At 37.0% G+C, this 27,228-nt stretch overlaps 1 protein-coding gene across 6 annotated transcripts in view; it reads right to left on the reverse strand.

Annotated features, from left to right (window-relative positions):
• Nucleotides 1-693: 693 nt before the first annotated feature.
• LMO7 (LIM domain 7) overlaps nucleotides 694-27,228 on the reverse strand; it is a 194,396-nt gene continuing 167,861 nt past the window's right edge. For 3 of the 6 annotated variants that reach the window (XM_069467663.1, XM_069467664.1, XM_069467668.1), the window contains 16 exons: nucleotides 25,039-25,153; nucleotides 23,845-24,006; nucleotides 22,906-23,012; nucleotides 21,788-21,848; nucleotides 20,073-20,129; nucleotides 17,873-17,898; nucleotides 17,369-17,473; nucleotides 16,664-16,756; nucleotides 15,883-16,238; nucleotides 14,900-14,965; nucleotides 12,772-12,824; nucleotides 10,200-10,413; nucleotides 6,633-6,917; nucleotides 4,682-4,790; nucleotides 3,457-3,559; nucleotides 694-2,116 (listed from right to left, as the gene is read on the reverse strand). In XM_069467663.1, coding sequence (XP_069323764.1) covers nucleotides 2,094-2,116; nucleotides 3,457-3,559; nucleotides 4,682-4,790; nucleotides 6,633-6,917; nucleotides 10,200-10,413; nucleotides 12,772-12,824; nucleotides 14,900-14,965; nucleotides 15,883-16,238; nucleotides 16,664-16,756; nucleotides 17,369-17,473; nucleotides 17,873-17,898; nucleotides 20,073-20,129; nucleotides 21,788-21,848; nucleotides 22,906-23,012; nucleotides 23,845-24,006; nucleotides 25,039-25,153 — 1,935 coding nt within the window. In that variant the 3' untranslated portion in view covers nucleotides 694-2,093. The remainder of the gene's footprint in view (nucleotides 2,117-3,456; nucleotides 3,560-4,681; nucleotides 4,791-6,632; nucleotides 6,918-10,199; nucleotides 10,414-12,771; nucleotides 12,825-14,899; nucleotides 14,966-15,882; nucleotides 16,239-16,663; nucleotides 16,757-17,368; nucleotides 17,474-17,872; nucleotides 17,899-20,072; nucleotides 20,130-21,787; nucleotides 21,849-22,905; nucleotides 23,013-23,844; nucleotides 24,007-25,038; nucleotides 25,154-27,228) is intronic. The other 3 variants (XM_069467667.1, XM_069467666.1, XM_069467669.1) reach the window with 2 other exon arrangements.

Below are 27,228 nucleotides of genomic sequence, written 5' to 3' on the forward strand. Positions count from 1 at the left end.
GCTCAGTTGATTGTATCTGCCCTTAAAGATGTAGCTCAAATGTCTACTCTGCTATGAAGTTACTTCTACTCCCTTCTCACAGTTTCTCTCATAGCCCTAGTCTCTTCTGCCATGTACTAGAATATGCCTGGGTATGTGCCTGTCTCTCCTGCATGAGAATAAGGATTGCTTGGTAGTCATCACACATACTTCCAGCATCTACATGTTTTATGAAGAACCTGGAAGTTGTGTTTCTACCTCCAATGCATGGATTTTAAGCACAAATTAGTTTTTAAATGCCATTTTTACTGGCATGAACTGGGACTTGCATTCGCATGCCTTTTAATCCCTCTTCCAGATTTCAGGGAAGGATGTTAAAGTGCTAAACAAAACAAAGAAAATCCCAACCCTGACACACCCTATTAGGCATGTCTCTCAACTCTAACAATCAAGCAGTTGTTATTATTCTATGTCTATCCAGGTATTTTCACTTTTTTTTTTGTTGGTTTTCACTCTAATACATCTGAACATTCCAAGTAAAATGCTAAAATTAAATTCTTAAACAGAACAAATTCACTTTTCAGGCTTTCCTTCCTAAATTCAGCACTGAAGAAGTTCCATGCCTTAAGGTAAATAGAGAGTAAAGTCCTCTCCCCTTCTCTATGCTCATGCCGACCCATAAAACACCAACATTTTATGGGTTTTATCGAGAATTTTAGAATTATATTCTTTATGCTTTGGAGGGGCATTTGACAATAAACACATATTAATTTAATAATCAAAAATAAAGAATAAGTGCTAAATAAAGTTCTTAACTTTCTCTTAACATTAACACTTAACTATATATTTTAAACCTATTCCAATAGTTTTCAATTCCCAGTATCATCCAATCCATTTACATTATTATTAAAGGATTCAAACAGGTTTATACTTTTGCTCAAAGCATGCTAAAGTTTTGTATTCTTGCATTCCCACTCCAGATTTCTGAAATATCAGTGTACATTTTTTGCTCTATAGATTTTCTAAACTCAATTTTCTCTTTTATTACCAGGGTAGCAAACGATTTTATTCAAATGATCCAACAATTAATCACTCACATCACCTCTTACCATAAAAATGTATTCAAAAAACATACCTTTATCAAAAATAAAAAGTTCATTAAAATTTCAGTTAAAACATCAAGACTATGATGTATTTTCACAGATGTACACGTCAAAATTTGTCAAATTGCACACTTTAAATATGTGCCATTCATGATGTCAATTATACTTCAGCAAATCTGCTACATAAAACAATATCCAAAAAGGGCACATACTGAAATATCATTAAAAGGCCTAAAGACAGACAGACAGACACACACACACACACACACACAGAAGAAAAAGAACCACCACTCCATAAATGCATCAGCAAGTTTATTTACAAATGCAATTGAACAGAAAGGTTCACTAGTTTCAGGAGAAAACTTCTGGTATACAAACTGTGGTTATTTTTCATTAATGAAAATAAGCAGCTTTCTAATGTTAAGGAAAATAGAGCTCCCCTCATCAAGCAAATACAATGTTACATAAAGTAAATTTTTTAAATCATATTACATAGGTGCAAGGAAGGATACAGAAGCAAATTTGGGGATGGATTTCAATGAAATTTTCCATATGGTTCTGCATTAATTTAGAATACATTACAATAAACAGAGCAAATGCAATTACATATTTATATTAACTATTTCAAATAATGTTTAAGAACTTTTTTAAAAAAACGATAAAATACCCTCTTCAAAACACCACTAGAAAGTCAAACTAGATCATTTTCAGCTTCAAAAATATTTTTAAGTTCTTATTTTTTTTTCCCTTGTGCTTTTAAGATGCTGAATTCAACAATACTGCACTTTTCCCCCACACATAATTACTTTCTTATAAATAAACAACAAAAAATACAGATTCTACCAAGACTACAATGTTCCTATATAATCTAAAGAAGCAAAAAAAAAGAAAAGTTATTCTTTTTTAAAAAAAAGAAAGCAAAAAGGACATACAACACATATTTATAGATCTACATCAGCAGCCACCACCTCTTCTTCTATCTGCAACAGTGTTTTCGTGTGGAGGCTCACATCACATGGCGGTTGGCCGTCCAGCTGATCAGGCAAGGAGAGAAGAAAGAAAAATGCTTAGATTCAGAAACACGTGAATATTGCCACCTGGGATACGTAGCAGTCGTCACTCAGAGAGTGGCCCAGTGAGGTAGAAAGAGTAACCTGTCACTCACTCTTAGGATAAAGTTAGGCAAACCCCAACCTCTGGGCTCTACAATTCTTTATTTGCAAAAATGGAGTAAAAATTAACCGCTTCTACAGGTGTAAATTACACTCAACTCTCTATTATTTGTATTGAAGGAGAGAAAAGGCATGGGCAATTTTACAATGGTGGTTCTGAAAACTCATTTCCACTTGGCTTTGGGATCTGATGAGAGAGAGAAAAGCGCACACACATACACACACTCCCCCCAGTACATGCCCAGCCTTGACATTCTCCAACCTCAGCATCGGCATCCAGGAAAAAACTGGACGGCTGCCGTAAGAAGGCTCAGAACCCACCGACAGATAAGAGAGAGTTGACTGGGCTTAAACCATTTCCAAAGCACTCGTCACATAAGGGGCCACATAAATACCTCAGCGTTCAAAAGCAAATGGTTTTGCTGATACCACTTGTAACACCCTTTCACAGTAAGGAAGAAACAGACGTTACCAGCATCAAGGTTCAAAATATAAACAAACAGCAGTAATGGTTGTCTTGCTGTAGCTATAAACAATATACAACCTAATTATGCTACCCTACCTTTTATAACACACAAACACATGCTTAGACACAAACTAGCATTTGAAGTTTTTTTTTAAATCAATTTTTCTAAAAATGATACTGAAACACCATATAATCAGAATTAATGCTCTCCTTTTAAAAATATTATATATATTGATATATGATTATATTAACAAAGCATGAACTGACTTATTCTTTGTTACTCTGAACAATAGTTTTAAAAGTTGGTCATATTCTAAATCACATAATCAAAGTTGATTGTTAAATAATGGAAGTAAGGTGATGATGAGAGACCAGTCCTTAGTAAAGAAACAGATTACAGCCTAAATAACAAGATTCATTTAACTGTCTGCTTTGGTTTGTTTGTATTCTTGAGTCATTAGAGATTTCTCCAGACCCTGGGCAGATAACACAAGTCAGTGTCCTGATTTGGGACCTGTGTTCTAATTCCCCAAAACCCACCCTTGTGTGGCTGGAACCCTGAGCAGTGACCCATTTACTATATACCCTGTTTGAAGGGGACAGACTCAGATTCCTAAAACCCGGAATCCTAAGGCAGTGAACTTGATGGGGAGTTGGCTGGAGGTTCAGGGAAATGCATGGGAACCCGTGTTCTCCTTAAAAGACAAGAAATTTTCTCTTTGATTTGCTCTCTTACATTTGAATCTGAGATAGCAGTCGTTGCAGTACAGTTGGTGGTTTCTGATTCTGACTTCGGCTCCTGAGGAAGAGCCTCCGAGGTCACACTTACAGGACACACACTGGGGGGACAAGAAAAAATAATAATTAGCTTGAGAAAGCTTGGGGCACTATCGGGGGAAAAAAACATAAGCAGAATGCAGCTTCTAAGCTCTCAGATACATTTCAGCGAAGAAAAAAAGGCCAAGGGATGATTAGTAGATTAAAATCAAGCCTTCCAGATAAGACTTTAAAGAATTCATAAAGCCAATATTCAGAGCCAAGATGATCAGTCTAAATATACCCAAGAAAAGTAGAAATAATTTGCTGATTGGTTTAAAGAAATTTAGTCTTCACTCCCCTAGGGGAATGGAGGGTCGGGGACCACATGAAAGAACTGGTCGCGGTGAACGGAGCGTGGGTTTCCGGCACTCCACCCTGCGGTGGGCCGCTCCCGGCATCCCCACCGCACCAGCCGGCATGTGTTTCCACACAGCGCCTCACTTCAAGGCTGGGTATTTTGGTTCCACAGGCCCAAACTCCAATTATCTTGACTCATTCTGCTCTGCCTAGGAACAGCCCAAGCCAGCAATGTACAAGCTTGAACAAGCTGTGGTCTGTGGGACTCCAGGATCAACAACTGGAACATTTCTCTGGCCCAGTGTTAAGTTTGAGAATCAAACAGACATGTCTCCAGAGAGGGATACTGCAAAACCAAGCAGGTACGGCCTTAGTTCCTTCCCATGTGCAAAAACCTATCAGGTATAAGCAGGCTGTGCATTATAGAAAACACTAACAATGGTTTTCTTTACATACTCTCCTGTTCAAAGCTAGGCTTTCAGACACTTGAAAATTGCATGTCCCCAAGATGTTAGTAACACTGGTAAGTTCTTGATAAATTGTATTTCAAGTTTGTCTATGACGGCACCATAAAGAAAGCATTTAGGTACTATAAATTTTATTTATAGAATTCTAACAGATTAGAGATAGGAAATGCACAGTTTTTGTAGACTGAATTTTTAAAACAAGGTTCAAGATTGGAAAACTAAATGGTAGCGAGCAATTTGTGGTTCAAATGCAGCACAGACTGACAAATACAACACCTAGAGCTTGTTAGTGGCACATCCACACCCAGCGGCTCAAAGCAGCCATGCGCTCTCCAAGCAAAGCTTTGCAGGCCTGCAAGCTGTTCGCCTCAGTCTCACCTTAAAACAATGTAAATGATAACAAAGACCCAGGGACTCGATGATCATGGCAGCTCCTTTGCCCAGAATTTTATTACAGTAGGAACACATGCGCTTCCCACTGACTGACCTAGATGCAGAACAAGAACGGAACGGAGGCTTTCACCATGCAGCTCAAGATTCTTATTTTAAAATCACACTCTGGTATTAACATGAATAAAAATTTAAGGAAGGTTCTGTGTATCTGTGGGAGAAAAACTTTCACCAGCCATCTAAAGCATGCCTTGATTATATGGTAACCTTGAACAATCTGCATGGCAGCTCGGACACCCCTGACACTATGCACATTAATGAACACTTTCAGTGCGATTAGTCCGTCTTGCACTTCACGATGCTGACCCTCCTTAGATCCCATCTGTACTCAGCAACAGTCTCACCTCCTCTAATCCACATCTTGCCAGTTAATCCTGCCAAAGCACACAATTCTCATCATGTCACCCCACCCCTCAGAATGCTAAAAGCAGCCCCAACTTCCTTCGAGAGGCATTGCAAGTCTTCCACAAACGACCTTCTCAGCCTTATTTTTTACCCTCTTTTTCAGTCACCCAATTTTCTAGTTAAAGAAAGTATCGGTGCTTTCCTGACTGCCTCTGGCTTATACACCTCTGCGGAGAAGGAAATGAAAAGTGAGTGACAGCTACTGTTTAGATAGGGAAGGAGGGTTTCTACTTTACTTTGGGATCCAGGGCTGACCTCCTCCCCCAGGTGGTAAGGTGGCACCCCTCGTTCCTTACCTTGGCACCTCCAGGGCATGAGCACAGCGCTCTAGTGACACAGAACAGTGCACAGCTGCCGAGTGTCTGACATTAGGAGGGCCACCCTCTCTAGATCCAGACCTTCCAGGGCACAAGGGCCCATAACCTGTCCCTCTGTTCTCTGCTCGCCTAGAGTGGGGCTCTCGGTAGGTAAATGGGTATGCTCTCCTCTGCCTTCCTCCCCACCGCCCAAACTTACCATAAATCCTCACCCCTTACCTCTCAATTCAAACTCTCTAATACATACTTTGTAGATCCTGGTACGTGGATCTACAAAGGTTTGAACTGATATAAAATGTTTTCTTACCAAAGTCTCTTAACAAAAATCCCCATATTAATCCACATGTTGCTACGTTTAAGTATTCCCTTTGTGATGAAACAGTGTATGCCAGTAGCACTCCCCTGGGGCGACAGCAGCACTGCTGTACGTACTCATGGGAAGCACAAAAGATCTGTGGAGAAGCTACAAAGATCTAAAAACCCAACTCGTGTTGATATCTCAGCTTCACTGCATATCAAAAGACCAGCTTCTAGTTGGGACCCTATCATCATTTACACATTTCCCACACAATATAACCTGCAGAATTCTGTCGATAATAGCCTGAGCAAACCAGAACAGCCAAGCAACCATTTTGGCAATCAAAAACCCAAAAAGCAAGATTGAACCTACTTCACATCTCTTTAACCCAACTAGTTAAAAGTTCTCCAGACTATGAGCTGCATTATAATGCTTTTCTTTCATACTCGGTTCCTATAAAATGAGTTTGTACTACAGTGTCATGAAAATAGTCATACATTTTACAATACTGCTTTGACTCATAAATTTGAGATGCACTCATGAGCTACTATATATTTTTATGATTCCACATAGGACTATTCAGGTATGTCTTACATCTAAGACACTGACCACAAGCACAGGCAAACGAGACAGTGGTGGTAAGTAGACGTTTTAAAGGTCTCCATGAAACATCTATAAATGCTATTAGAGTTACACAGAAAGCTTCTTAATTGACTTGATAAAAGAACACTGAATTTGACACATTCAAGAGAGCTTATTTTTCTTTTTCATTGCAAAGCTTGAATAAGGTTTAGGGGAAATTGCCACAAAACAATACCTGAGACTAAGAGAAGAAAAAGAGAAACATGAAGGGCCTCACCTGCTGCGTGGCTGAGAACCTGACTGTGACGTTGAAGGGGAATGGTTTTGAGGGGTGGGGGCTCCACCCACAGCAGTGGTCTTTGCGGGGCCAGCAGAAGGTGGGGGCACACTGGAGGACGGGTTCCGCATGTAGGCACGGTTTGACGTGGACACCAGCTGAGGTGGTGGGCGACTGAAGTCTTGCATGGAGGAAGACGCATGGAACCCTGTAGACTGATTGAGCCAAGGGGACTGTCTCCAAGAATTGGATCGTGAGGAGTCCAGGTTATCTAGAGATTCGCCTCTGAAACACAAAAAGGATTCATCAACATAATGTGGTATCTTCAACTAGAAATCTATTTAATTCATCATTACAGTCATTAAAAAATATCCATTTTACATGTAGGCATTAATCTAATATAGTTATATACAGATGCTCCTTGATTTCTGATGGGGTTATATCTTGATTAACCCATCATAAAATAAGAATATCATATGTCAAAAATGCATTTAATTCACCTAACCTACCGAACATCATAGTTCAGCCTATCCTACCTTGAATATGCACAACACTTACGTTACCCTACAGTTGGACAAAATCATCTAACACGAGGCCTATTTTATAATAACGTGTTGAGTATCTTATGTAATTTATCGAATACTGTACTGAAAGTGAAAAATGGAATGGTCTTATGGGCAAGTATGGTTCTTACTGAATGCCTACCATTTTACATCATTGTAAAGTCAAAAAAACGTAAGTTGAACCATCGAAAGTCAGGGACCATCTGAAAAATTACCTTTAACAAGTAAAGTTGCTCTTCATCAGAGGCATCATGATGTTTCACATGTCAATCAACCTTCATTTATTTTCATTTACTTGGTGCTTAGATAGAATAAATACCAACCAAAGTGGAAAGAAAAATACTACAAGGAAAATTTTGAAAAATAAAAGCTAATACTGTAGTAAGACTAGAAAGACAGATACTTATTCTTTAAATCTTCAGTTTAGACATATTGATCTTAAAAGTCTTTTTTAAAATTCAACACAAAAAAATACATTTGATGCACTTAAACATGCCAGGTATTACTCTAGACACTCTCACAAAAATATTAAACTTATTCAATCTTCACAACACTGTAAGATACAATCTCGTAGAAGGGAACTTGTCCATAGTAAGAGCCGGTCAGTGGTGGTACTGGCTTCGAAACCAAAGCCCCAATTCACCCAGGCCACGCCTCCTGTGAAACCTTCATTCACACACCACACAAACCCCAAAAATTTAACAGCTGTTTAATGTCCACATTATAGAAGCATTCATCAGCCAATTCCCTTAAACTGAATATGCATTTAAAATAGGATTTAGCTCACAAGTTGAATTCAATATAACTTTTTGAGAATCCCTCTTAACTCTAAATTATGAGGGTTTTTTCTACTTGGTGAATTTTGATTTTATTGCCTTTAAAATTTTCTCTTATCCCAAGCTTGAAATATTTTTTTAACTTTATAAAAGTGCTATATCATCATAAGGAGAAAGACTCCAGCTGTGTAGAAAGGTTATCTGAGGGAGAGTAAAAGTCCCCCCCTCACTAACAGTTTACCTGCCCCAACCCCCAGAGGCAGCCACGGTCAATTGTGTGTCCTTCCAGATCCTTTCTCACATATGCAAGCACAGACACATACAAATTTACATATGCACATAAAGACATTGTCTATATACATATACAATGTGTTTGGGTACTTAATATTCTTAACAAAACAAATAGGATTTTTCCACAACACAGTCTTGAATAACTTCTTCTCCATGTAATATATATTATCTTTGAACTATCTTCGTGTCTGTTCATGGGATAGACTAGTTCAGTGACTGGCAATGAATCATGCCTTCTGGTATCCATGCCCTTGTGTAGTCCCCTCCCGCAGACTCTGACCATGGCGACATAACTAACTTGGCCAATGAGGCATCAGCAAACATGATACACATGGTGATAAGCACTTGCTTATTAGGGACTGTCCTGTTGCAAGATTCCCCTCTCTGAACCCAGGTTCCATGCCATGAGGAAGCCCGGGCAGCTATGTGGAGAGGCCCACATGGAGAACAGAGGCTCCAACCAACCGCTCCAGCTGAGACCTCAGTGAGCCTCTACATCAAGCTGCAAATTATAGCCCACTGCCAACATACATATAGCTCATGAACCAAGAATATTTTTTACACTTTAAAAAAGTTATTTAAAAAAATAAAGAATATATGACAGAAACCTATGTTGCCTGCAAAACCTAAATTATTTACTACCTTGTCTTCACATAAAAAAGCTTCCCAACTCCTAACCTAAATGACTATAGCTGCTCAAGTGCCCCAGCTAACACCATGCAAAGAACTACCCAGTCAGCCCTCAGAATTGTGAGATGATTATTCTAATCCACTAAGTTTTGAGGTGGTATATTATGCAGCAACATGTCTCTTTTCATTCTTTAATAAAATAGTCATATAGTATTTGATCTTATTGGTATGCCACTATTTATTCAACTACTAATACCTCTTAATAGACGTGATTTTTTTCTTTTCTTTTGCCATTGCCAAGAATGTTTAAATGTACATCCTTGAATATATCTTTGCATACTTATCCAAATATATCCAGAAGATAGAATGCCAGAAACTAAATTGCTCAGAATACAGACGTATAAACTTTTGCTTCATACATACTGAAAAACTATCCAACCAATTGGCAACAAGCTTAATCAATTTTAACTCCTCACAAATCCTTTAAACAAAAGAGATACATCATCATTGTAGGAGTAGTATTGATCTTCCATGTTTATTGGCTTTGTGTTTCTTTTGTCTATAGCCTGTTCATATCACTGGTCTTTTTTTTTTTTTAAGTTGTTAGGGCTTATTTTCTGATTTTAAAAAAGTTATCTACATATTGAGATAATTAGCTCTTTCTCTGTAATATGTTACAAATAATTTTCTCCAGTCTGTTTTGTCAGATAAGGAAATAACGCAGAATTCACCTACCCAAGAGATATCTTTTAAAATGTTCCTCCACTCACTTCCAATTAACATCTATATCTTTACCTTCTTAAGGCTATAAAAATTAGGTTTGCACACTTTTTGAACCCCGCTATCACAATTCCAATCTAACCATATCTCATTGTAAACATTAAATTAAAAAAAAATAAACTGCTATTTGCTCAAGTTCAGTGGTCAAGAAAGCACCAAGAGCATCATGCATTACTTAAGCATCTGGATATCACCTCAGAGTTCTACATTAAGATTTGCAACCTATTAACCATTTTTGTCCAAGTGTCTTCCCTGCTTGAGCCAGTTTCCTTATATAGGAAAACAGAATTACTATCCTTACCTCGAAACATTTTCCCCAGATTAGATGATGTAAATCAAGCAACTGGCTGTGTCTGACACTTAATAGTGCTCGATGACTTTTGCTCTACATCCCTCTCTCTCACCAAACCTTAGGCAAGTAGAAGAATTATCATGACATCTCATCTATCCAAAGCACCAGCATGTCTACAAATTAAATATCTGCCTCATAGTAAAGAGGAGAAAATAAGTCCCAAAATGTCTCACACCTTCTCATGATCCCAGGCAGACAAATAGGCTCTTTATTCACACTGGAACTGCGCTGTCGGATCCAGCTGTTGTCATTGTGAAGGGACGTTCTCTTCCTCATTTCCTGAAGGATTTGTTGTCTCTCCAACTCCGCTTCTGATGGTCCTTGTTCCTTCTTGGAGCTCCTCTGTGAAGAGCTAGAGCTTCCAATTCGGTCTAAATATCTATTGCTTCCTAAATTAAAAACATGTCAAAAGTTTCAGAATTGGTACATTCAAAAAAGTAATAGATAAACCTCCAAATGCAGTGCACGTTGAAATGGGACATTGTACACATGTGCTAATATTATCGATTCTCAAGAAGGTTGCTGCACGTGAACACAAAGTAACTGCCCCCTACTACTGGAAATTCCAGCCCGACAGCCAGAGGCACACCACAGAACCCACTGGAGAAAACTAAGGCAGCTGTCTAAAAAACCAACGACTAGTATTAGTCTCAGTATTATCTAGTTACAAATTGCTCATCTAGAAATAGTTTTTCTTCCATTCTTCCCTTCCTAAAGTAAATCAATCAAGCACATGCTCAAATGTTTACTGTGACAACTCTGCAAGGAAACAGGGAATTTTCTTTCAAAAAATTTACGTTCCCGCTGGGGAGACAGAGCAGACATACATGCATGTATCTCCAGCTGATATGACCCATGTGTGCCTGATGACCAAATTGCAGGAATGAGAGCGTATTCAATCATTAAGGTGGTTTTTGTCAACAGGAAAAATATCCAAGCTATCCAAATAATAATCCATGAATGTTATCAAACTTGTTTCTACTCTATGAAACTGACAGAACTATAATCTGAATGTTGAATTTATTAATGACAATTAAATCATGTTTTATCTTGAGGTATTCATCTCTTGGATTTGCTGATTAATTTCAGATTCAGGTAACACATCCACAATTTTGAAGTATCATTTGTACCTTAATTTGGATTAGGAAATGTTATTTAAGGATTTATTTTCTTTCTTTCTCTAGATTCTCTGCTACTGCCTTTGTTTCAAAATTCATTGTCTATGCCTTGGTTCACCTTCCAGTAAAAGCAATGAGTAAGCCAGAGGTTTCTTACACATACCTATGTTTCCATTTGTGTACATGCACACCTTACCAATTTGGTCAGATGTTAAATAAATGTTTTCTATTTTAAATGTGCCTTTTGGTATAACCAAATTTCGAATCAAATATTTAATAACTTCCATTGCTTGCTATTTAGGAGCTTGCATTTAGTTAATAAAGGGAATAAAATATACACACAAAATAACCAGATTAATGACACAAGCCATAAATATTAACATGATTATTCCAGAGGTTCACAGTTGCTGTTACTAACGGTCATGTGTTTAATTTCAGGAAAGAATATAATCACTGCAGGTTAAAAACAGTTCATGAATAATGAAATATTTAAACTATAATGGTGGCTAAAGGCAAGTTCAGGGGAGAAGAAACAGAAAATATAAACAGAGAAAGGTAGGCCGGAGGAACCACATCAGAAAGTATGTGATAAGTTGGGAATTGAGAGAGCATAATTTAGTTATAGTTAAGAGTTCCGAAGGGAAAAACAGCAAAACAGGCTGGAAAGTTAAACTAGGACCAGATAATGAAGGTCCTTGTGTTCAAGGAAAGGGGCAATGATAGGACCATGAATCCTAATAGAACTATAAATTCTATCAAGCTCTAATGGAGGTTACAAACTAGCTGCCACTAGACCGCTATGGCCAGTAGACATGTTGTTTGGCTCATAGAAGATTTAAAATTTTTTTAAATCCCTTTTCAGCACATAAAAGATAACACACAAATATAGATTTTTTTTTTTTTAAACTTTTCTTTTACAGCAGAAAGAACAGGCAGTCAGAGGTATGCATTCTCCCCCATGGCAATGACAAGGTGGAGCTGGGGAGTGGCTGTCCATTTCGATGGGCATGTCCACCTTAATCTTCACCCTGGACCTTCATCCATTCATGTTAACTGACCAGCAGCCTGTTTATGCAAATCATGGTATGCAAATGCACTTAAAATGATGATCATTGCTTAGGGGTATTTTTTCATAGTTACATGATTTCAGTTAATTACATGCATTCTTCAGAAACATTCTTTATACTAACAATATCAAGTTCCAAATTGTTTTTGCAAACTTAGTGAAGTTATCATTTTGGATTTTTTTGACATTTTGGCATTTAAAATTTCAAATTAGTATATAATTCTAACGCCCCTAGTATTCTGCAAAAATCTTTTCCGTACCATTTCTTCAATTGCAAGATGAAATCTACTATACAAAGCTGCAACAGCATTGCTTTGCAAAATTCCTACGTTTCATTATCAATTTAAAAACCATTTTAATCTCCCACTACTTTTTCCATTATAAAATAAAGCCAAAATAAGCACAAGATAGTTGTTTTATTATTTTTCTATGTAGATCTAAAAATATTCAGTATTTTAATTATATAATCTTAATAAATATGAAATATCTTGACCCTTAAAATGTTTTTCATAATGTGATAGCACAAATAACCGTGAAGAAATTTGAAAAAAAATCAGATTTACCATTTTTATTTATAGGGTAATCATTCAGTTCAGTAGTGGATCTGGATTTATTCCTAAAACACAGAACACAATATATTAAGTATATCTCATTAATAACATTTTTCACATTTATGAAGTAATAACACTAAAAAAATTGCTTATTAAAGCAGTTGATTTCTTTCATATGTCTATTTATTTGTAGACCAAGGGATTTTTCATACTGCACAAACTAACAGAAAACAGTGACACTCCTAAAACAGAGAAGAGTGAAATGCTAGAAAGAGATATAAACGTGTGACAGTACTTCTCCAGCTTGTACAATGATTAAGACCAAGATTTATTGGTCAATTTTTGTCAATGTGCACTCTGATCCAGATCTCAATCTTACCAGGCTCACAAAACATCTGCCATCAAATCACCTAAGGTCAGACTGTCCCACTTCCTCCACATTGCCCCAGGGTCATGATGTCCCCTTCTTGGACATTAAGATACCACTGACTACTCTGGAACAGCAATGTACCAAATGCTAGCCTTGCATTCCAAAGAGTTACTAAAACATACTGCATAGTCAACTTCCAAAAATGCCTAACGTTGCTATAGCGGTAAGATTTAGATCTATAAATCAACATGTGCTGATCTCATTCTCATTATACTAAGCACACTGAGCTTCAAAAATAATAGTAGCAATAACAATGTATAATATACATTATAAAAATAATATGCAATATTATACTTATGCATAGCATGCAATGCAATAATCTATAATGTATAACAATGTATCACAACTGGTAGCTGCATTTGTGAATGATTTTACTTGTGTTTACACAGAAGGAAACACTTATTGCCAGATGTCTAGCCACACTCCTCAGGGCCGCTAGGGCATGCTCTATCAGGGCGGAGTGGAGGTATTTCATATTTTCCAGGATTCCTTAAGTTTCCTTTCTCGGCATTTTAGTTATTTTTTCCCAAGGTAATGAGCTATATAAATACAGCTTTTTTAAATACTTAAATAAATCCATACCTTTAAAAAAGAGATAAACATGTTAATGATCTATAGTTACCCAGAGAGAGAGAGTCATTATAAATGAGGTCATCAATCACTAGACTTTTTTTAGCCTATTTGTCAGGCTATTACTACCTGTTTATTTCTTTCCTCTTCCCTTTCTACTCTGAGCCCTATTCAGTCATCCTGACTGCCCATAGATACAAGTCTTTCCTTGTTATCTAGCAAGTAAGACAAATTTCCTAAAGGAAAATTTTCAACTCTGAAAATACAAGTTAATGGCTCTACACCGGATATTTATAGACAGACTCTGTTTAGAAGTCCTTATTGATTTCAAAACTGCAAAGCATTTTAAAAATTACTTTGAAACATTAAAACAATGTTTTAGAAAATTTTAAGACATGTATAACTTTTCAGATATCTGAAATCTTATCTTCATTCCCCCAAAGTGACCAGTTGTTCTAACCAAACTGCCTAAGAGAAAGGTTATCATTCTCATCTCATCTGTCCATATGTAACCCTTTTGAGGACAATCTTAAGTCACTGCTCATAATCTTTTTAAAATAAAGGTTGCATTGAATTACAAAATAGGGACACAGTTCTTCCCCAATCTGTGTGCATTCCCCTTGCAGGGTGACTCCTCCCATAAAGAGGTAGAGATCTCTTCTCCGTGAACTTGAGCTGGCCTGTGACTTGACTTCAGATAATAACTTAGACCTCAAGATGCCTTGCAGGCTTCCTCTCTTTAATTCTCTTTTCCTTGCCCTATATAAGACCCCACTGGCCTATTGAATGTTGACAGACACATGGCCCAGTTGCTCTCCTTGTTCCAGTGGACAGCCAACCTACCTTCAAAAGCAGAGCTGTCCAGGTAACTAATAACAGATGCACACGTGGGCCCAGTCAACTGAAAGGACTACTCAATTGAGCTCAGCCCACAATGCTGACCCACAAAATCATGAGTTAAGTCACTAAGTTTGGGAGTAGTTGGTCACGCAACAAAAGCTAACTGTACAAAGATCAACCAGCAAATTCTCTTTGTATCCCACAAATGACAAAGGCCTAAAGTAGTTCTACAAATCATCTGGAATGTTCATCTGAAGCCCAATTGCCATCAAGTAAATTACAATGAAATGCTCTACACACCTGTCACTAGGAAGCAAACCTGTAGATTCTTCCTCCTCCTTTGGTATATCATAGGAATCAATAGGCCTACAAATTGGATGAAAAAAATTTATAGTCAAAAATATTAGACTTTAAGGCCTTCTTTGAGTTTAAGATAAGGATACCAAAATAATGTTATTCAAGTCTCTTTATGCAAATGGTATCTGGGTTAAAAACTAAACATACAAAGGTATTTCAACTAATCACTACAGAAAACAGACCCACTCCTGCAAACAGGCATTTCCAATTTTTTCATTCGCTCATTCATTCCACAAGTATATGCTAAGTGCCCACCGTGTTCTAGTGCTGCTCTAAGACCAGGCTACAGAAGTATACGAAACAAATTTACTGGCCTCATTGAGCTTATATCTTACTGAGGCAGGTGACCAACAAACAAAATGCATAATATTAAACAGGGTAAGCATATACAGAGAGAAAGTGTGAGGAAGAGGCATGTGTTTTAGATCAGATATTCTAAAAAGTCTAAGGTGATGCTTAAGCAGAGACTAGAAGAAAATGAGAGAGCAAGACAAACAAATACAAATGTGATGGATGACTTCTCCAAACAGAGAGACTAGAAAATGTCAAAGTCCAAGGGCAGAAAACGTTGGGCATTTTCAAGTAAGAAAAAGGAGGCTGGTGTGGCTGGAACAGAGTGAGGGGAAGAGTGGTAGGTGCCACAAGGCAGATGAGAGGGCCCCGGTCTGGTTCGTGCCAGCCTTCTAGGCCACGGTGAGGACATTGGATGGTGTTATGATGTGACAGGAAGCACTTAGAGTTTGGGGCAGGGAAGTAAGGTGACATGATAGGTAAGGATTTCAAGGTTCCACTGGGCTGTGTTCACTTGTGTAGAGAATGGGTGATAGGGAGCAGGAAGAGCCAGGAGGTGCCTTTGAAATGGGGGGCGGAAATGGCTGGGCAAGGCCAATCTAAAATCCCTGTGCTCTCTGACTATGGGAACAGACCTCCTGTACTGGTATATTTTGACAGACGTTTCCCTCTCCCTTTCTGTCTGGCGCTTCTGCTCTTCTGCCCGGCGCTTCTGCTCCTCAGCCTGGGCCCGAAGCCACTCCTCCTGCTCTTCCTGCTGCTGTTGCTGCTTCAGTTCCTGCTCCCTCTCCACAGTGCGTTGTTCCTGCAGCTTCTTTCTTTGGTCTCCAGGAGCAACTTCCTCTTGGTTCTCTCTCGTCTCCTCCTCTCCTGCTCGGGTCCCCTCTCTGTCAGAGGACTTGGACCCTTCACTCCAGGTGGCCTCCCAGGTGGCAAGAGCGGGCTCCCGTGTGGTCAGAGAAATACTGTTTGAGTTTAGGACCATCAGTTCCTAGGTGACCAGTGAAAAAAGAAATCCATCTGAATCTGTGCATTTCTATAATTTCATCTAGAAACATATATTCAAGATTTAGGTAATACTAATCATAGTTGGCCCAGAACACTATTCAGAAGAATAAGTGTTTTATTGCTAAGAAAAAAGCCATGCATGAGTGACCAAGATGTAACTTAGAAGAAGAAGATGCACTTATGCTCTATTAATATAGTTCTTTAATGTGCACTAGAAAAACTAGGAGAAAGGTGGAAACATCAAATCAAAAATCTAGTAAATCAGAGCTCACTGTATTTTTCAAAGAGCTACATAGCTGAGCATGTGGCCAAAAGTGGAGGGAAATGAGACGTCTCCTGCCTCTAGGCTAATTCCACCAACAAGGTAAAGAAAAGGGAGGGAAGTAAGGAGGCGTGTCCCAGGGCTACCTCGTCCAAATACTTGGAATTCTCTCTCTCGGCCTCCTGTTTGGCCCTTTGCCACTCTTCCCTCAGTTTCTCCTGCTCACGTTGATATTTTTCCTACAAGGAAATATGGCATGTTATCAATCCATAGATTAAATTTTTATATTAAGCAGAATCTTTTTCATTGATACTTTAGCTATCTTTCAACCTTCACCTCAACCTTTAAAGACAGTCATTTTATTTTCATTTTACCATCAAATTTTTGTCTCTAATGTAGGAAAAAAGCTTGTATTGAATTAAAATGCAGATGTTAGGAAAGGTTAGACTCTCAGAATACCCTTGACCGTGGCAGTAATTCATTAAAGCCCCTAGCAAACTGTAAGGCGGATTGAATTATTTTGCAGTGGACTAGTAAATAGTTTACGGGAACTAAGTCATCACAAAGTCTGTACGTCTCTCACCCTAAGTGGGTACCCTTTGTACTCTTCAAAAACATACACAAGGGTGAATAATGTTTTTAAAAGTATGACTCTGGAAATCTTCAAAATGGAAAAGTAAGTGTTTAATGGAAAATGTGCTACATACAAAAAGATTCATTATAAGACTATTAGTGTTTTTTTTTTGTTTGTTTGTTTTTTTAAATGAGCTTCTCAACCCTGGTTGACAGAGACCAGAGAAAAGCCACAAAAGCCAGCCTAGTTCCTCCTGGCCCACGCCACCCTGTGCTACCTGCAGCAGGCGGTCCTGCTCCTTCTGCCACCGCTCTTGCCGCTTCCGCTCCTCCTCTGGATCCCAAGCCCAGCGACTCGGGGCACTGAGGGCTGGAACTGGAAGCTGACCCATTGTCAGAGAAAAGGTGCAAACACAGAACAACACAACGTCATTCAGTCACAACTACTGGAACACTTCTGCACATACAAATCATTATGTACCTCCCACTTCATATAAACTGCACCAAGGAAGATGTGGCTTTATATTTCACAGTAAATCTGTTCAACTTGGAAGGATTATGATCTAATAAACCCTTATGCAACTTAAAATAATGGTAAGCGATGCTACCGTGTACTAATTCAGTCCCACCAGGTTCACCTTGTTTATTCCAAACTACAAATGAATACTGATCTAATAAACCCTTATGCAACTTAAAATAATGGTAAGCGATGCTACCATGTACTAATTCAGTCCCACCAGGTTCACCTTGTTTATTCCAAACCACAAATGAATACTACTTACATCAGGAGCCACAGAATCAGAGCTTCCTGTATTGCAGCATGTGGTCAAGGAGGAAAAAAAAAAAAAAAACACAAACATAAGTATTTTCACTTCTATAAAATAATTCCTTTCAGAAAATTTTATCATTAAGCTGTCTCTATGCCAGTATACTAAGTGAGAATTTTTTTTGAACAATAGTCAGTAAATCCTTTTTTCTCCTCAGTTCCATCTGTTACTCATCTTCCAAACTCAAAGTCAGCAAAAAGAAGATATGCCATGGATGCTAAAAATAAACCCTAGCTCTGGGTATTAGAGCTGGATCAGTGAATATTTCTGAAGAGGTTTCAGGGTTCTTTTATTAATAAACAGCAGTATCTCATAGTTTGGCCTCATAGGAAAATAAAAAAGCTCAATTATTACAACATCTATCAAATCCAATGTTTTACTTGTCACTATTCAATTACAACGTGACAGCTGCCAGTCACTTTTTTTTTTTAAGTTTTCTTACTATTGAGCTAACCTTTCATAAACAAGCCATTTCAACAAATATGTTCAAGAAACATTTTCCTTTCTTCTCCTATTATTGGAAACACAAGTATTTCAACTTCATGTGTAAATTCATGGGGATAGTTTTATTTTATTTTTATTTTTTTTTTTTTGAGACAGGGTTACTTTGTCACCTGGGCTAGAGAAGTGGCTCACTGCAACCTCAAACTCCTGGGCTCAGCCTCCCACGTAACTGGCACTACAGGCATGCATCACCATGCCTGGCTAATTTTTCTATTTTTTTGTAGAGGCTGGGTCTTACTCTTGCTTAGGCTGGTCTCAAGCAATCCTCCCACCTCAGCCTCCCAGAATGCTACAATTATAGGCATGAGCCACCGTGTCTGGCCCAGTCTTACTCTTTTTATCCTTAGGGATCTACATAAGTGTGTGTGTCTGTACATAGTACAATAGTTATGTAAAAAAGTTTCAGAAAATATACTATCATACAGTATTTTTTAATTTTCTTGAAATTTCATCTGTCAAATAAATTATTCACTTATATTTTTTTTTAAGAAAATTGCTTTTAGACTTAGAGAAATATTCTTCCCTAAAATAGCCTGTTGAAGAAAAGTGAGAGAAAATTAGGATAGAGAAAGAAAAGGATTTGTTTTATTTTAGCCAATCTGAGCTAGGAGTATCATACTGTTTGAATTCAATAGCCATAGAAAAATAGGAGTTTAATAAAAAGCATGAATCAAAAACACTAAGGATACTGACACAAATAGACATGCATGCGTAGCTGGTAAGCTATTTCTGTTTATTGTCAAAAAGAGATCTTAATCCACCAAAGGAAGAGTTCTAGGTGATTAACACAAAATACACAAACCCAGTAAGTATTGTGTTATAAGGCAAATTCATAAATGTTTCAATAATCTTAAAAGTAAAAAACAATAACATTTTAGACAGCAACGACACAATCTCGTTTGACCACTGCATCTCAAATGTTAGACATTACTTTTAAGTTCTTCATAGCAAAACACAGACCTTGAACAGCATTCACAAGACAGAGCACGAGGCAAACGTAAAAGGGAAGAGAATGCCACATGCACAGCACATCGTGAGGCAGCCCTGCCCAACTACACCAACACAGAGAATCCCAAAATGCACCTGTTCTCAGACGCAACCAAAATTTATTTACTTTGAATTTACTTCAGTCAAATCAACATTCCAAAGCCACCATCCCAATAGCAATAAATAACTCTCTTCTTTATTAAGTGCATTTTTCCAAAATCAAAAACAGGTCAGAGTTTTTAAAAGTTGGCCAATTGTATATGTTGGTGTAATCTAATATTTATTATACAATTTGCAGGAAGCAGTGAGGCTTAAATGAAATTCCTCATTTCTTACTGTTACCCAGTGGAAAGAAGTGTGTGTTTAACAGCATCTCAGTTTTTGTTTGTTTTTTTTTTTTTTTTTTAACAAAGTTTAAAAAAAAAAAAAAAAAACCTTTAGTGGTATACAAAGGACACACAAAGACCCATTACCACAGAGGTAGACCCATGAACTGTAAGAAAAGCCTGATGACCCTAGGGAAAGAATGGAAATTGTTATGTCACTTGGTCATAATGAGAGCCCAGCTGAAGACACTCTGTGCCCAGCACCACAGACCATGAGGAAGAGTGGAGAGTGAGAACAATTCCATGAAAATGCATGAACTGTAAGCTTCGTGGTTTACCTTGTTCAAAAAATTGTGATCGCCTTTTTAAGTTTTTCAAAGAAATGGGTTCAGATGCTAGTTGAAAACAAAAAAACCAATAAACAACATGTCATTCATTGTAACTTCTCACCACTGGTAAATTAAATGATACTTGATACTCTTTTCCAATCTATAGCAATATTATTGTAAAAGATGACAAAATTGATAGCCATAGAAGATATGGATTATTTTGAGGCACACAGACACATATTTTTAGTAGTCTATACTACATTCAAATTAGTTAAAGGGATAAATATTTTTATTAATAAATTTTAGCAGATAGCATCATAGTTTCACAGCTATAAAAGCCAAGTACCATCTTCCGTGCTAGATCACACAGCTTTAGGGAAATGGAAGTTAACACTTTCTGCTTAGGTTAATCAATCCATAATCTTGTCTAGTATAAGGAAAATTGTCTATAATAAAGAATTTTCACAACACTGATGAATAAGAACTGAAAAGCAATGGGGAAGAAGGCAACAAAATGAATGATACTCAGAGAAAGATCAATTAAAAACAAATGCTAAAATTAAAACACTCTTCTAACCAGGATACTTCGACCCAGATTTCAAGATCTTCTACTACCTTTAAGTAAAGCAAATGGAGTTCAGAAAGAAAAACATATTCTGACTTCTCCCACAGGTCTGTTACACAACTACAGCATCACATTTTAAGTATGATTATTACTTGATACTAGTTGGTCCTTACTTATCTAAACAAAAATTTCAAATGGCAGGGCCTGAATATAAAGAGTTAGATGTCTTATCAGCTGGCTCTGCCTGGGCCACTGGCAGAACAGGACCCAAATGCCTTACATATAACATCATAAAGAAAAATAAGTAACGCTTGCTTGAAAAAAAACTCCTATGATAAAGAATGCAACTTAAAATAAAATAAAAAACATGGATAGTCACTTCTAACTATAAGAAATGAAACACAATCAATGAGGGAAGAGAGATTTGTAAACTTAGGTTGGCTTTAACAACATATTATTATAAACTGGCAAATGCAGATTTAAAGTGACCAAAGCACTGTGAAAACCCAGCCCCATTCTTGGCAGTCTAGTTTCATGGTAAAAGAAGTTTCATCATCTTTGGGTGTCTCTCTCTGCCTATGTGGACCAGATCTTATTTATTTTGTATACCCAAAGAATAGCACACAGTGTGTGTAGCTAAATTATTTCTGGATGGGCAGAAGAAAGGGATAACTCCAAAATCTTTCCAGGTACTGTGCCTTCTTTTTCTTTATAAATGAGTATGTCTGCTAACAACTGTTTATTATCACTGGCATTTTCCTATTAAGACTAGCTGCTTCCAAGCTTGTCCGTTTTACAACAAAGAGGAAAAGGAAACTTCATTCAACGTTTCTTATTTAACTAACATTCCCTTTGCCAGCATACCATAGCAAGAAAGCTGATGGCCTGGGGAAAACCAGTCTTTCTTATTTGGCTTAGGCACACAGGTACTCAAAGCTCCAGAACATGCTGCCAAAGCTTTGTTTGCAGTTCCTGAACTATTCAACGGTGGAACTGAACGCCCTTCCACCTGGCTGCAATTGGATCTGTGTGCTAACCTTTTAGTTTCAACTTGCAGTGGGATCGGTTTTTCTTTCACTCACAGATATTAATTTTTATAATAGCAGAACGTGAGCGCTATGCTATGACTTTTCCTATAAGTTATAATGGTGATAATTACCTTTTGAGTCAAAAGTGTTACTTTCATCATGAATTCCATTGATTTCTTTGGATTCAGTATTCTGGAAAGGATAAAAATGCTTAGTTAATATTCTCTCCAGTTGGACTTTGGGCTTAAATAATGCATTTCTCATTAGTGAAAATGTATTTTAACAAGATGAGTTTTTCAGTATATTGATGCATTCCTTACAGCCTTTTTACATGTAGTAGAAACTTAATTTTTTTTTTATTATTCTTCAATATTTGTGGAAGGATTAATGAACAGCTACAGGCATGGATGGCTTTAAGTTTAATCAATCATTAACTTCCCAAGAAACGGGATCAGTCAAATAATCATTAATCTATTTGTCTCATATTTATGAGTAAGCAAAATAATCATACAGGATTTGCCAACATTTAAACCTTTCTTACACAATGTAGCAAGATCTCCTTATTAAATAAAAGGAGGTACTTTAGGGTAATAATAATACAACCTAAGGAGTAAATATAAATGTATAATATTTATTTGAAATTTAAATATAATTATTAAATTAAATGAACAATTCAGATCATAAATGGGTACATTTTTTTTAAAACCTGTATGAAAAAGTAATGCTTGACACTTAGAAAAATTTTTACATGTTTTTGAACCAATTAATGGAATGGATTATATCTTAACCACATAATGTGAGTCTACCCAAATTTACCTATACAAAAACTAAAAATGCTTTATGAAGTTTTATAATGCACACAATTACTCTATTTATTAACATTTGCCAGTAAAGACTAAAGAATGCATGGAGAAGTTATAGTGTATAATTTTACATAATTGCTACTTCACATTCACAAAGATCTGAGAGATGGGTATAATGATGAAAGATTGGTGAGAAACAACTACAAAACAACATTATGGAATCTTTTAACTTTACCATCATATAATTCATAACTACTCTATTAATGAGTAATGCCTTATGGTTTTCAAAAATATATTTTATTGTATCTCTTTATTATAATTTACCTTACTCAATTATTTGTTTTTAAAGCAGTATCAAAATTGTTCAAATAAATTCTTTTCCCCACACACAATTCCTACAGCTATTGTGCTCTACACAAGTACTCCTGGCTTCTCAAAATACTTACAGAATTCTGAAGGCTTTCAGAGAAATCAGTCGTCATAGACAGATCTGAAGATTTGCCTGAGTTGTAAATTCCAGAAGTTGCATCAATCCACTTTGTTTCAGGTGAACCTATAATTTTGGTAGCCATACTGGTGAGATTGAGAGTTTTATGCTGTGTAAATGGCAGGGAAGGTAGGTCTTTGCCCCAGTCTGATTGGCACATGAAGATGGAGTAATGAGTACACATAAATGTTGAAGTGGAAAGAGTAAAAATTACTGAATGCACATACACAAAGTGCACACGTACAAGACAAACAAATCAGGTAGTATGTGAAAGAAATGAAGAATTTAGGGCTTTTACCAACAGACTACCTTCCCAAAACACAAGGGTTAAATCACATTAATAATGAAAACACTAGCAAATTTGCTGAATCTTTCCATAAATCAAGACTAGATATTATACTTTGATATCATAAATTGGTAGGTCTAGAGAGCTTAATGCCTTTTCCCATCTAGCCTCAATAACCAAGAAACACAATAATGGAATATTCAAAGTTCTTTGAGAATGAACAATAGGAATATGACCTGCCATGCTCTCTCTACCAGTATGGTTATGATGCTGCAGAAAAAGTTAAATCATAGTGTAATTCTTAATACTCAACATTAGCATACAGGACTCCTGAATGCAGATATATTTGCCTTCAGTTGATATTTGCATTCATAAATCAGCATATAAATCAGACAATACTGTAGAATTCAGTAAATTTGCTAGTGAAAAGTTCAGACAGTATATTCAACGAGGTATCATTTAAGATTTGTCACATTACTACAAAATACCTTTGAAGCCAAAAAATAAGTAAAATGAAAAAATAAAACAGTTAGTGAAGTAAACTGTTACAACCGCTTGCCGAAGACCAGTTCCCAATTCAGAAGGCCAAACATGGTCGTAAAACTCACTCACCAGACTTTCCATAGCGCCTGACGTCCATTACTAAGTTTCCAGTTTCTTGAGCTTTAGCCATGGTTTCCTCCCACTCTTTCTTATCCTTATATGAAAACTTGGTGTTGTTAACAGCAATAATTTCATCATCTACCTGGAGCTGAGAAAATTCTGCTGGGCTACCTAAACAATGCAAAATAAATGAAACAACCAATTGAAAAAAAACCCACAAGTTCTACTAGTCGCTGCTTCTTTAAGTTAAAGAAAAATGACGTAATCTCGAATTACTGTTTCCCTTTATTTCATCTGGAGAAGAGTCACTAAATTTTTCAAAGTTATCAAATATCTGGGTATCTACCACATCCAAGCACTAAAGGCATTTAAAACAAATTCTGCAGTATGTATCTTCGTTAACATTTAAAGGAGAGATGATAAACTCATCTATTTAATAAGATTTATTAATCTAAGGATAAAGAAAAATTAAAGTTACTTTTAAATTAAAAATATGAAATGTATTACACTTGAGCTTCCAAATCAGATGCATTCTGGAATGGACCAGAAGAAAAAAATGACTATTTAAAACTGCTCAAAATTACTCTCTAGCTAAAAAACCATTATCTATCTAATTAAAGCAATCTTGAAATTTAAAAGAACTGGTGTTAACAATTTTATACAGCCAAAATATCTTTTGTATAAAAGGACCTCCTCTTGAATACAATAGTTTTCATTTTAATTTTAGGCCCTGTAATATTTTGCAAAGAGTTCCCGAGCTTGACTTGGTACAATCCTGCGCGGGGGAGGGGTAATCCTTTTGCAAAAGTCCCAAAGCATCCTGAAGGACTCTAAAGGCAACAGGTATTTCACCACAAAACATGGCTGATCGTGGAAAGTTTCTTCTGAATTTTCCATTAAGATTTGCTACTGTTTCTTAGCATTTCCAAATATAAAGACCAAAATTTTGACAAATTCTGTAAAGTCACAAAATTAAGATTCTTTAAAACTAAAATTAACTAGGGAAGGAGAATAAATAATATGTAATTTGTAACCCCAATTAACAGTCTCGGGAAAGAAGATGTACTTCCTTGCTTTGCTACTGCATTTTTCACACGTTTTCTCCTCCTATAACAAATAGACTAATTTCTGTGGGATTTTTCCCCACCTCACAACATACGACTAAAAAGAAGAAACTTCAATAGAGCTAAATCTATGATTTACCTGCTTCAACGGATGCTACGAAGATGCCAGAAAAAGCCCATTCTACTGTAAATCCAAAGTCAAGACTGTTCCCAGGCGTCTGGTTTATGCTGATTCTCATATCACTAAACTGATCCTGAAAACAAAACATGAAACGCTGGTATCAGGTGTCCCTGGCACCCTTACGGATGAAAGCCTATCCATGAAAGAAAGGAGGCTGAATGCAAGGTACATTTACATTATTTCATGATAAACCAGAAGCTTCATTCTTTCTTCCTTGGATTTGGTAAAATTTGCACTTACATAAATTTTACTAAGTTTACTGTTTTTTTCCTGCTAAAATAAGGGAAATCTTATCGTCAATACATGTTTTTCTTCACATTAATATTACAAATCAATTGGCCATTGATAAAGCTTAGGCTTTCACCCACCTTACAATTGGGTCTAATTTACAAACCATTTATTCATTGCCTAGGAATGAAGTAATTTAAATCATTTATTTTAAAATGCCAACATACTTTTAAAAAACTAGCTCCAACAGTTAAGATATTTAGCTGAATAATTTCAAGTGGTTCATAGACATCATTTCACTACCAGTAGCATCCATCTAGGACTGGCACCACCCCCCTAGTGTGTATCTGAAGTTTGACAGGGTATTTTTGCTTGACCAATGCCCCATGAGGCTCTAATGGCAAAGGCTTAGCTGCTACACATGCTGCAAAATGCAGAACTATGTCACCCACAAGGAACTACTAAGATGCCAAGAAGGTCCCTATTGAGACATCCTGCTTTTATTGTTCATCTACTAGTACCTTTTGTTCCCCAAGTATAACATGGGGATATATTGGTCTCAACCATTGAGATTTATAATGCTAATTACAGATTTCCAATTTTCTAAAAATGTAAAAATAACTCACAACTAATCATCTTATCAATCTCATCAGCTTACAGAAGCAAGCTGTCTTCTCTTTTTATGGACTTGTATGTTTGCCTTCACTTTTTCAAATAGCAAACTCACCAAACAGCCTGATTACTGCGTTGCATGTTAGGTGTGGGTACCTCCCTCGGGGTGGCAGCTGACTAGCTGCATCCTTGGATTAAGGAAAAGAGGCTAAGTGTGGCACATGGGTGTGTCCCAGGTTATTGCAGTTTAGAAGAGCCTAAATTAACGTGGTACTCTTTTCAGCTTTCATCGTTATAATTGTCCTTTGTCACCAAACATGACTTCCTTGAAGTAACTTCAGCCCATAAGCCCAAGAACAATAGCTTCTTGGACAAAAGGCAGAACTGTATTTCCATCTCCATCAGGACTTTCTTAAACCATTTTCCAAACCAAATGTTTCAAGTTTTACATCATACTATGTCTGTGAAAATCTTATTTATCTTTCATAATTTATACATTTTGTTCTGTTTTGAGTAAGCAACAGATATAGATTTTAATATAATGAGTTTAGTAGGCTAGCATTTTAGTTCTTTGCTTCATAATAAAAAACTTAGACCTACCTGTTTGGGGGGCAGGGTAGGGGGGAAGAACTTCTTTCTAAAACTACTTTATTTTCCAGAAAAAGACTTACCAATTTCTCCATTTTAATTTGGCAGTTAAACTCAAACCCAGGGCCAAATGGGAAATCCATAAAGCTTTCTAAGTTTTTCTAATCATAAAACAAGTTTAAAATCCAAATGACAACGTTCTGAGAAAAAACTGGGACAGTAAATGCTATGGTTTGGATGTGGTTTGTCCCCCACAAAACTAATGTTAAAATTTAAATGCCAATATGGCAGTGTTGGGAGGTGGTACCTTTAAGAGGTCTTTGTGTCATGAGGGATCTGCCTTTATGAAGGGATTAATGCAGTCTCCGGAAAGTAAGTTCTCCCTCTAGCAGGAATGGATAAGTCACCACAACAGCAGGTTGTTATAAAGCAAGGTTGCCTTTTGTGTTGGGTGTCTTTGCACACAACACTCGCCTTTCTGCTTCTCCACCATGTTTTGAGACAGCACACAGCCCTCAGCAGATGCCAGTGCCATGCTCTTGGACTTTCCAGTCACCAGAATCATGAGCCAAATAAACCCCTTTTCTTTATAAATGACCCAGCCTCAGATATTCTGTAATAGAAACACTAACTGGACTAAGACAATACACAAGAATTAGAAGACAAGCAAAGGAAGGCAGTGATAAATAAAGGATCAAGAACTTGCTATGCTATATAGAT

This window comes from Eulemur rufifrons, chromosome 4 (assembly GCF_041146395.1).
Source record: "Eulemur rufifrons isolate Redbay chromosome 4, OSU_ERuf_1, whole genome shotgun sequence".
NCBI lineage: Eukaryota > Metazoa > Chordata > Mammalia > Primates > Lemuridae > Eulemur > Eulemur rufifrons.